We start from the raw sequence: 12257 nt of genomic DNA on the forward strand, positions 1-12257 counted from the left end.
GGGAATCTACAAAAACATACCCCTAGGAGGGCGGAGCAAGATGGCCGAATAGGAGCAGCTCCAGTCTCCAACTCCCAGCGCCAGCGACACAGAAGACCGGTGATTTCTGCATTTTCAACTGAGGTACTGGGTTCATCTCACTGGGGAGTGCCGGACGATCGGAGCTGGTCAGCTGCTGCAGCCCGACCAGCGAGAGCTGAAGCAGGGCGAGGCATTGCCTCACCTGGGAAGCGCAAGGGGGAAGGGAGTCCCTTTTCCTAGCCAGGGGAACTGAGACACACAACACCTGGAAAATCGGGTAACTCCCACCCCAATACTGCGCTTTAGGAAACAGGCACACCAGGAGATCATATCCCACACCTGGCCGGGAGGGTCCCACACCCACGGAGCCTCCCTCGTTGCTAGCGCAGCAGTCTGTGATCTACCGGCAAGGCAGCAGCGAGGCTGGGGGAGGGGCGCCCGCCATTGCTGAGGCTTAAGTAGGTAAACAAAGCTGCTGGGAAGCTCGAACTGGGTGGAGCTCACAGCAGCTCAAGGAAACCTGCCTGTCTCTGTAGACTCCACCTCTGGGGACAGGGCACAGTAAACTAAGACACACAGACACCTCTGCACAGACGCAAACGACTCTGTCTGACAGCTTTGAAGAGAGCAGTGGATCTCCCAACACGGAGGTTGAGATCTGAGAAGGGACAGACTCCCTGCTCAAGCGGGTCCCTGACCCCTGAGTAGCCTAACTGGGAGACATCCCCCACTAGGGGCAGTCTGACACCCCACACCTCACAGGGAGGAGTACACCCCTGAGAGGAAGCTTCCAAAGCAAGAATCAGACAGGTACACTCGCTGTTCAGAAATATTCTATCTTCTGCAGCCTCTGCTGCTGATACCCAGGCAAACAGGGTCTGGAGTGGACCTCAAGCAATCTCCAACAGACCTACAGCTGAGGGTCCTGACTGTTAGAAGGAAAACTATCAAACAGGAAGGACACCTACACCAAAACCCCATCAGTACATCACCATCATCAAAGACCAGAGGCAGATAAAACCACAAAGATGGGGAAAAAGCAGGGCAGAAAAGCTGGAAATTCAAAAAATAAGAGCGCATCTCCCCCGGCAAAGGAGCGCAGCTCATCGCCAGCAACGGATCAAAGCTGGACGGAGAATGACTTTGACGAGATGAGAGAAGAAGGCTTCAGTCCATCAAATTTCTCAGAGCTAAAGGAGGAATTACGTACCCAGCGCAAAGAAACTAAAAATCTTGAAAAAAAAGTGGAAGAATTGATGGCTAGAGTAATTAATGCAGAGAAGGTCCTAAACGAAATGAAAGAGATGAAAACCATGACACGAGAAATACGTGACAAATGCACAAGCTTCAGTAACCGACTCGATCAACTGGAAGAAAGAGTATCAGCGATTGAGGATCAAATGAATGAAATGAAGCGAGAAGAGAAACCAAAAGAAAAAAAAGAAAAAAAGAAACGAACAAAGCCTGCAAGAAGTATGGGATTATGTAAAAAGACCAAATCTACGTCTGATTGGGGTGCCTGAAAGTGAGGGGGAAAATGGAACCAAGTTGGAAAACACTCTTCAGGATATCATCCAGGAGAACTTCCCCAACCTAGTAGGGCAGGCCAACATTCAAATCCAGGAAATACAGAGAACGCCACAAAGATACTCCTCGAGAAGAGCAACTCCAAGACACATAATTGCCAGATTCACCAAAGTTGAAATGAAGGAAAAAATCTTAAGGGCAGCCAGAGAGAAAGGTCGGGTTACCCACAAAGGGAAGCCCATCAGACTAACAGCAGATCTCTCAGCAGAAACTCTACAAGCCAGAAGAGAGTGGGGGCCAATATTCAACATTCTTAAAGAAAAGAATTTTAAACCCAGAATTTCATATCCAGCCAAACTAAGTTTCATAAGTGAAGGAGAAATAAAATCCTTTACAGATAAGCAAATGCTTAGAGATTTTGTCACCACTAGGCCTGCCTTACAAGAGATCCTGAAGGAAGCACTAAACATGGAAAGGAACAACCGGTACCAGCCACTGCAAAAACATGACAAAATGTAAAGACCATTGAGGCTAGGAAGAAACTGCATCAACTAACGAGCAAAATAACCAGTTAATATCATAATGGCAGGATCAAGTTCACACGTAACAATATTAACCTTAAATGTAAATGGACTAAATGCTCCAATTAAAAGACACAGACTGGCAAACTGGATAAAGAGTCAAGACCCATCAGTCTGCTGTATTCAGGAGACCCATCTCACACGCAGAGACATACATAGGCTCAAAATAAAGGGATGGAGGAAGATTTACCAAGCAAATGGAGAACAAAAAAAAGCAGGGGTTGCAATACTAGTCTCTGATAAAACAGACTTTAAACCATCAAAGATCAAAAGAGACAAAGAAGGCCATTACATAATGGTAAAGGGATCAATTCAACAGGAAGAGCTAACTATCCTAAATATATATGCACCCAATACAGGAGCACCCAGATTCATCAAGCAAGTCCTTAGAGACTTACAAAGAGACTTAGACTCCCATACAATAATAATGGGAGACTTCAACACTCCACTGTCAACATTAGACAGATCAACGAGACAGAAAGTTAACAAGGATATCCAGGAATTGAACTCATCTCTGCAGCAAGCAGACCTAATAGACATCTATAGAACTCTCCACCCCAAATCAACAGAATATACATTCTTCTCAGCACCACATCATACTTACTCCAAAATTGACCACGTAATTGGAAGTAAAGCACTCCTCAGCAAATGTACAAGAACAGAAATTATAACAAACTGTCTCTCAGACCACAGTGCAATCAAACTAGAACTCAGGACTAAGAAACTCACTCAAAACCGCTCAACTACATGGAAACTGAACAACCTGCTCCTGAATGACTACTGGGTACATAACGAAATGAAGGCAGAAATAAAGATGTTCTTTGAAACCAATGAGAACAAAGATACAACATACCAGAATCTCTGGGACACATTTAAAGCAGTGTGTAGAGGGAAATTTATAGCACTAAATGCCCACATGAGAAAGCAGGAAAGATGTAAAATTGACACTCTAACATCGCAATTAAAAGAACTAGAGAAGCAAGAGCAAACACATTCGAAAGCTAGCAGAAGGCAAGAAATAACTAAGATCAGAGCAGAACTGAAGGAGATAGAAACACAAAAAACCCTCCAAAAAATCAATGAATCCAGGAGTTGGTTTTTTGAAAAGATCAACAAAATTGACAGACCACTAGCCAGACTAATAAAGAAGAAAAGAGAGAAGAATCAAATCGACGCAATTAAAAATGATCAAGGGGATATCACCACCGACCCCACAGAAATAAAAACTACCATCAGAGAATACTATAAACACCTCTACGCAAATAAACTGGAAAATCTAGAAGAAATGGATAATTTCCTGGACACTTACACTCTTCCAAGACTAAACCAGGAAGAAGTTGAATCCCTGAATAGACCAATAGCAGGCTCTGAAATTGAGGCAACAATTAATAGCCTACCAACCAAAAAAAGTCCAGGACCAGATGGATTCACAGCTGAATTCTACCAGAGGTACAAAGAGGAGTTGGTACCATTCCTTCTGAAACTATTCCAATCAATAGAAAAAGAGGGAATCCTCCCTAACTCATTTTATGAGGCCAACATCATCCTGATACCAAAGCCTGGCAGAGACACAACAAAAAAAGAAAATTTTAGACCAATATCCCTGATGAACATCGATGCAAAAATCCTCAATAAAATACTGGCAAACCGGATTCAGCAACACATCAAAAAGCTTATCCACCATGATCAAGTGGGCTTCATCCCTGGGATGCAAGGCTGGTTCAACATTCGCAAATCAATAAACATAATCCAGCATATAAACAGAACCAAAGACAAGAACCACATGATTATCTCAATTGATGCAGAAAAGGCTTTTGACAAAATTCAACAGCCCTTCATGCTAAAAACGCTCAATAAATTCGGTATTGATGGAACGTACCTCAAAATAATAAGAGCTATTTATGACAAACCCACAGCCAATATCATACTGAATGGGCAAAAACTGGAAAAATTCCCTTTGAAAACTGGCACAAGACAGGGATGCCCTCTCTCACCACACTCCTATTCAACATAGTGTTGGAAGTTCTGGCTAGGGCAATCAGGCAAGAGAAAGAAATCAAGGGTATTCAGTTAGGAAAAGAAGAAGTCAAATTGTCCCTCTTTGCAGATGACATGATTGTATATTTAGAAAACCCCATTGTCTCAGCCCAAAATCTCCTTAAGCTGATAAGCAACTTCAGCAAAGTCTCAGGATACAAAATTAATGTGCAAAAATCACAAGCATTCTTATACACCAGTAACAGACAAACAGAGAGCCAAATCAGGAATGAACTTCCATTCACAATTGCTTCAAAGAGAATCAAATACCTAGGAATCCAACTTACAAGGGATGTAAAGGACCTCTTCAAGGAGAACTACAAACCACTGCTCAGTGAAATCAAAGAGGATACAAACAAATGGAAGAACATACCATGCTCATGGATAGGAAGAATCAATATTGTGAAAATGGCCATACTGCCCAAGGTAATTTATAGATTCAATGCCATCCCCATCAAGCTACCAATGAGTTTCTTCACAGAATTGGAAAAAACTGCTTTAAAGTTCATATGGAACCAAAAAAGAGCCCGCATCTCCAAGACAATCCTAAGTCAAAAGAACAAAGCTGGAGGCATCACGCTACCTGACTTCAAACTATACTACAAGGCTACAGTAACCAAAACAGCATGGTACTGGTACCAAAACAGAGATATAGACCAATGGAACAGAACAGAGTCCTCAGAAATAATACCACACATCTACAGCCATTTGATCTTTGACAAACCTGAGAGAAACAAGAAATGGGGAAAGGGTTCCCTATTTAATAAATGGTGCTGGGAAAATTGGCTAGCCATAAGTAGAAAGCTGAAACTGGATCCTTTCCTTACTCCTTATACGAAAATTAATTCAAGATGGATTAGAGACTTAAATGTTAGACCTAATACCATAAAAATCCTAGAGGAAAACCTAGGTAGTACCATTCAGGACATAGGCATGGGCAAAGATTTCATGTCTAAAACACCAAAAGCAACGGCAGCAAAAGCCAAAATTGACAAATGGGATCTCATTAAACTAAAGAGCTTCTGCACAGCAAAAGACACTACCATCAGAGTGAACAGGCAACCTACAGAATGGGAGAAAATTTTTGCAATCTACTCATCTGACAAAGGGCTAATATCCAGAACCTACAAAGAACTCAAACAAATTTACAAGAAAAAAACAAACAACCCCATCAAAAAGTGGGCAAAGGACATGAACAGACATTTCTCAAAAGAAGACATTCATACAGCCAACAGACACATGAAAAAATGCTCATCATCACTGGCCATCAGAGAAATGCAAATCAAAACCACCATGAGATACCATCTCACACCAGTTAGAATGGCAATCATTAAAAAGTCAGGAAACAACAGGTGCTGGAGAGGATGTGGAGAAATAGGAACACTTTTACACTGTTGGTGGGATTGTAAACTAGTTCAACCATTATGGAAAACAGTATGGCGATTCCTCAAGGATCTAGAACTAGATGTACCATATGACCCAGCCATCCCATTACTGGGTATATACCCAAAGGATTATAAATTATGCTGCTATAAAGACACATGCACACGTATGTTTATTGCAGCACTATTCACAATAGCAAAGACTTGGAATCAACCCAAATGTCCATCAGTGACAGATTGGATTAAGAAAATGTGGCACATATACACCATGGAATACTATGCAGCCATAAAAAAGGATGAGTTTGAGTCCTTTGTAGGGACTTGGATGCAGCTGGAATCCATCATTCTTAGCAAACTATCACAAGAACAGAAAACCAAACACCGCATGTTCTCACTCATAGGTGGGAACTGAACAATGAGATCACTCGGACTCAGGAAGGGGAACATCACACACCGGGGCCTATCATGGGGAGGGGGGAGGGGGGAGGGATTGCATTGGGAGTTATACCTGATGTAAATGACGAGTTGATGGGTGCAGCACAGCAACATGGCACAAGTATACATATGTAACAAACCTGCACGTTATGCACATGTACCCTACAACTTAAAGTATAATAATAATAAATAAATTTAAAAAAAAAAAAAAAAAAAAAACATACCCCTGAGAAATAAGCCACAGAAACCAAATCTTAGAGGACTGGTTGAGTACTTCCAGCCTGGGGCATAGAAATCAACTGGTAGTGGTGATGGGCCGGGAATGTGGACAGACCACATCTTCTAGTTCCACCCCAGTTCACAAGGAAAATGCCCTGTACCAGCAGACAGTGCACGCAGAGGGAGCTTCTCCAGTGATGAGCTCCAGGAGGAGCTTCCATGGTCCGCTTGGGCAGTCATCAGGAATGGCCCAAGTCTAGGACATGAAGGATCTCTCAGTAAGTCACACTCAATCCACAAGGACACACAGGCAGGCTGATAGCTAAGCTTGAGGAATAAACAGAAGGGCTACAAAAGCTGAGATGCTGGGACACAGAGAAATGTCAGAGGTCTGCTGAGATCAGGAGTAGCTGGGAAACTCAATGGAATAGCAAAACTTCCTCTGAATTTTCTAATTCAAGTGGTGAGCCCCACATAGCCAGCATAGCTTCACAGTGGAGTCCTCAATTTTTCCTTACATTTGGGGAAAGTGAGACCTGAAGAGGGCCAAACTCAGCCCAGATGAGTCTGGGGTTCCAGTTTCTGGAGACAAGATGTAAGCCCTCTTTGGAGAATGCAAAGTCTATCTTTCCTTTCCTATCAACCCTGAATTTTTTAAGTGCAGAAGTTAATTCTCTCTTCCCACTTCTTCAGTTCAAACAAATAGTGACTTGGTGATGAGGCAGAAGTCGGGGGAGACTTTGCAAAGGAAGCTCCTGATGATGCTTGGAGATTATTTGGGGTTCTAGCACAGATGACACAGTTCTAAATTAAAAGAATGTCCTCTGTAGACGCTCTTCTTAAGTCCAAGCTCTTACTTGGCACCAGCCTTGTGGGGCCAACACAGCTGAAAGGAACAAAGAATAAGAAACTGCCTAGAGAGTGGCAGCCCAGGAAGGCAAATCTCAGCGCAGTTGCTTACCCAATCTCTTCATTGCCGACCTTCATCTGTAAAGTGGAGGACTGATGAAACTGGGGAGGAAAAATAAGTCCTAGGGAGACTTAGGAACACGAATCCCACCTGGGAGAGGAGAAGGTAGCAGCTACTCACGTTGTGCTGTTGCTTTGACCGAAGCGCTGGTAGGAGCCCGGGGAGGAGAGGTTGTTGAGGCCTTCCGATGGGCTCTCCTCGGGGCTCACGTCCGTGGAGCTGTAGTCGTGGTAGTCTTCATTCCGAAGTCTCTGCGTGGACATGGCAGCTGGGGAGACAGGGCCAGCATTAAGACCTCCCGCAGCTGGAGCCTTTAGCTCCATGTTCGGGGTGGCCTCTGGGGTAGAAGCTGTCATTGTCGGAGTTGCTCACTGTGACAGCTGCGCTATGGATTAAGTATGAAAGTGCCTGGTACCAAGGGAAATGGAAAAGTGCAAAGTACACAGGGGCGGGCTGAGTTTACCTGACTTCTGACTCCCATCCTTCCCATTGGTATACTCGGTGCTACACTCATCAATTTCTTAATTTTCCAGAGTACAGCTAGACATGGCAGAAGTGAGGCACTGCTTGGGAGGAATGGGCGAAAATGAAAGAGAAGGGCTTCCTGGAAGCATTCCCCATTCCGTAGGTCAGGATTATTGACTCCTTTCTCTGAGCTAATTTCTTGGACCTTGTGCAATAGTTCGATTTTATAGATAGATAGATAGATAGATAGATAGATAGATAGATAGATAGATAGATAGATGCATGCACAAGCTCTTGCAGGGATGGAAATCTGGGTATTTCTCATTGTATACTATGTTTCCTCTGCCTTCAATGCAGAACACATTTCACTTAAGAAATCCCCTCTGGGCCAGGTGCGGTGGCTCACGCCTGTAACCCCAGCACTTTGGGAGGCCGAGATGGGTGGATCACCTGAGGTCCGGAGTTCGAGACCAGCCTGACTAACATGGAGAAACCCTGTCTCTACTAAAAATACAAAATTAGCCAGGCGTGGTGGTGCATGCCTGTAATCCCAGCTACTCAGGGGGCTGAGGCAGGAGAATCGCTTGAAACCGGGAGGCGGAGATTGCAGTGAGCCGAGATCGCACCACTGTACTCCAGCCTGGGAGACAAGAGTGAAACTCCATTTCAAAAAAAAAAACCAAAGAAAACAGAAATCCCCTCTGGATCATCCAATTCTGCTCAAACTCCCACCAAATCCCAGAGCCACACATGCCGTTCTCTTTCTCCCTGCTGTGGCCACAGGCTGATCCTATACTCTTTGGAGGCCACCAGTTAACTCTTATACCCTGACCCTGGGACTCCTTTCTTGCTGCCAATCTGAGTATCGAGAAATGGTAGCTGAAAGTAGGTCAGAGGAAGACCAGGAACCTGAAGGGTGCGCACCCGGGCCCTTGTCTCAACATTTCCCGTCCACAACCCTTCTTCCTTTTTATTTTTAGAGATGTGCTCATTTTTAAAATGGTGAGAGAAAATAATTCTCCTTTCAATGTGTTGGGAGGATGGTGAGAGTGGTGTCCCCTGGGTGAATTTACTCAGAAATACTATTAATACTATACAAAAGAGAAGAGCAAGGGCTTCTTTAAGATACACAGTAAGGACACATCTTGGGAGTGATGTAGGCCCCTAGGATCCTAGAGACCATTGCTAAATGAGCCTTCACAGGTCCCTCTAAGCCCCACTTTAAAGATGAAGAATCAGTGCTAAAAGATGAAGTAACCTGCCTTGCGACAGCTAGGTAGTGCCAAGCAGAAAACGTTACCTCCTGACCCCCGTCTGAATCTGCAAACGTCTACTCTATAGAGTGCCAGCTGCTATGAGAGAGTCTTACGGCACAGGGAAAGAGCCAACTTCCTGCTCTTCGAAAACCAAGTGACAAAAAAGGGGTACATTAATATTAACAATGACAAGAATCCTCCCAACACTTGGCAGACTGGCACAGCTGCTTGCCCATGAGACTGTCCTCCGGCATGGGGCTGGATGCCCACCACAAGCCTGGGCACTCTATCTCAGCTACCTTGAGAGGAGACAGGATCTCCAACTGCTGTCACAGCACCCCACCCTGCCCTGACACCCAGCACCACCTGCCAGAGGATGGTGCTCCGCCGAAGCCTCCCCTGAGGTCCGGTCCCAGGGGACTCCTTTGGAAACACCCCAGCCTGGCACCAGAGAGATCCATGGGAGATCACATTTTCTCTCACCAGCTGCAATGTAGGAAGGACCCCCAAGCTATCTCACAAGGGAAGTATCTGGCAAAATGCCAGCAAAGGACTTGGAAATCCCAGAGAGGATCCTGCCTAGCTTCACTGGCAGAGCCACTTGGCTAAAAATCTATGACAGCTTCATTTACTCATGAGCTAGAGGAATTCAAGGACACCATCCAGCTCTGGGGCATATAAACTCATTAGAGGGTGGGGAGAAAAAAATATCTCTGAAGTATCTTAACACCAGCATTGACACCTCTTGCTATATAGGCATAAGTTCGTAAGTCAGTTTATAGGTACATTAGGAGGCCCAGGCGCCAAGCCTGCCTCTGTCAACAGTTTGCTTAGTACCTCTGAACCATTTTCAAATGTGCAAAAAGCACGGGGTGTAAACTAAAATACCTCTCAGTCCCCTCTAGCACTGACATTCTAGGCGTCCATGAACATAATTATTTATGCAAACAGCAGCTGAGTGCAGTATCTCACACCTGTAATCCCAGCATTTGGGGAGGCCAAGGTGGGAGGATCACTTGGGCCCAGGAGTTCAAGACCAGCCTGTGCACCATAGTGAGATCCTGCCTCTGGTGAAAAAAAGAAAAAGCTGCTAATTTCTAGTCCCAACATACCAAAAGCATCTGAAGATAGAACCTTCCAAGTGAATCTTGTGAGAAAGAAAAGAAACTTTTTATCTGAGGAATCCCTTTAAATTACAGGTCCAGAGAGGCACTAAAATGTGACAGCAGTCACGTCTCTCTCCCGCCTTGAGTTAAATAATTACCTCTTGAAGCCTCTTGCTATGTGGGTTCTAGACTGACACCACTAAGTCATACAATGCTAACACTGGACATCATAACTCATACCCTATAGTCCAACAATGTACAGCCCATCACTAATCCATGCTATTTTTGTAAACTGATGAGAATTCCTGTCATATCACTTTGTATCAGTCCTCTCCTTGTTTGCTTTTGCCTTTAAGAACCTGTGGTAACAAAGGCCGAAGGAAGCACTCCCCCAGGCAACTTGAAAGTGTGTCCCGGGCAGCTGTCCTCACTTTGGTTCAAGTAAATTGTTAAAAATTGCATTTTGTGTCTCAGTTTCTTCCTTTAGGTTGACACCTATATATTACTGAAGGTGAAAGGATGGAATACAGGGACTCATAAGTTGCCCAATCCTTCCCTAGCAACCGAGAAACCACTCTGTTGCCTACTTGGTACAGATGTTCAATTTATCTCAAACACTGTAAAGAGCCTTCTTTATGCTGTGTATAAAAACTGAAGTTACCCACTGCAGAATATTGCTAAGAAAACTGCTCAAGAAGAAGCTGAAATCTACAGAAGGCCCAATAAGCCTGCAGGATATGGAAGATGTGGCTTAGCAACTGCATGCGTATTGAAAAAAGAAAAAAAAATCTGCTTGGGAGTTCTGGTTGACAATAAGCTCAACAGAAGACAATAATATAATCCGAGATACCAAATAAACCAACACAATTCTAGGTTGCATTAGGACATGAGAGAATCATGGGTGGACATTGGCTCCATCCATCCCACATGCTAGTATGGACATCGGCTCCATCCACTCTACGTGCCAGTAAGTGGACATCTGCTCCATCCACTCTGCATGCTAGATGTTACACATGAGTAGATATTACACAACTCAGAATTGCCAGACAATGTGTTCTCTTCCAGGTAGCATGCTATAAAGGGGATAATGACAAACTGTGGTATATCCAGGGGTCAGAACTAGGGTCAAGAGGGGTAGGAAACCAACTAACTGAGGAATGGTTGAAAGCACTGAGAAGTTTCTACCTAGCAACTTGAGGGGTACATGACCTGTCTTTAAAAGCTGTCACATGGATTAGACTTGTTATTTGGAACCTCAAAGGTCAGGCAGAGCTAGGATCAGTACGTGGAGAGTCAAGAGGGCTGATTTTTTGCTAGGCATAAGGAAGAACTTTCTATCAAAGACAGATCTGTTCCAAATAGAGCAGATCACTCTGGGAGAAAGCCTGTTCCCTTATCCCTGAAAAATATCCAAGCAAAAGTCCTTTCTCAGAGTGGTTATGTAAGGATTCAAGCATCAGACGGTGGGCACGGCCACTCCCTGGAGTTCTTTCTATGGCTCTTTCTGGAAACCAAGGTCTCCTGCTGCTCTCTGTCTATCCCCATGAGTGCCGGCATCCATGGCCACGCTGCCCTTGGGCTCCCTTTGATGAAATCTGATAATCAAGTCTACTGCTGCAATCGCCAGTTCCTGCCCTATGGGAGATTTTAATAGTACCTAGTAACTGTCCAAATGAGGGTTGTACTATGTGAGAGTTGAAGGCAAGCTTGTCCTTTAGATTCTCGAGGACAGTGAACAGAACACAAAGTCAAAATCTCCAGTAGATATTTAGACTCAGAAGAGTGAGCAACTAAGTAAGAAAAGTCTGCAAGTTTGATGGCCAAAAAATAAAAATAAAAAATGTAAGTGTATAAACCTTAAAACATTTCTTTCTTTTTCCTTTTAGCTGTGTAAATAGATAAGAGTTGCTCTTCAATCTACAAAATATGCCATTTTTAACTTGGCACTAAAAATGAGCAGGTGGAATCACTTTGTGCAATGGATGCAGTATGGAAAATGTATGTGCAAATTGAATTTTTATTTTTAAAAATAAAGTACATGTTACTCTATTTTTAAAAATAAAAATTTGCAGGCGTTAAATTTTCCAGAAGTGGGCAATTTTAAGGGGAATTCTACAGTGATATTTTTTCAAGGCAAGGCCAGAAATTTTTCTAATAAATTCAAATGCTGATGTTCCCATTTTAACAACATGGGATTTAGGACTCAGGAGAACATAACCTGGCTGTCATTCTAATCCCAAAGTTGTTTTCTTATTTTG

At 43.8% G+C, this 12257-nt stretch overlaps 1 protein-coding gene across 3 annotated transcripts in view; it reads right to left on the reverse strand.

Annotated features, from left to right (window-relative positions):
- The window catches only part of SLC36A1 (solute carrier family 36 member 1), a 65259-nt gene that overhangs the window by 34712 nt on the left and 18290 nt on the right, over positions 1 to 12257 (reverse strand). For all 3 annotated transcript variants that reach the window (XM_050793671.1, XM_050793672.1, XM_050793670.1), the window contains exon 2: positions 7293 to 7440. In XM_050793671.1, the coding sequence (XP_050649628.1) occupies positions 7293 to 7435 (143 nt within the window). In that variant the 5' untranslated portion in view covers positions 7436 to 7440. The remainder of the gene's footprint in view (positions 1 to 7292; positions 7441 to 12257) is intronic.

This window comes from Macaca thibetana, chromosome 6 (genome assembly GCF_024542745.1).
Source record: "Macaca thibetana thibetana isolate TM-01 chromosome 6, ASM2454274v1, whole genome shotgun sequence".
Lineage (NCBI taxonomy): Eukaryota > Metazoa > Chordata > Mammalia > Primates > Cercopithecidae > Macaca > Macaca thibetana.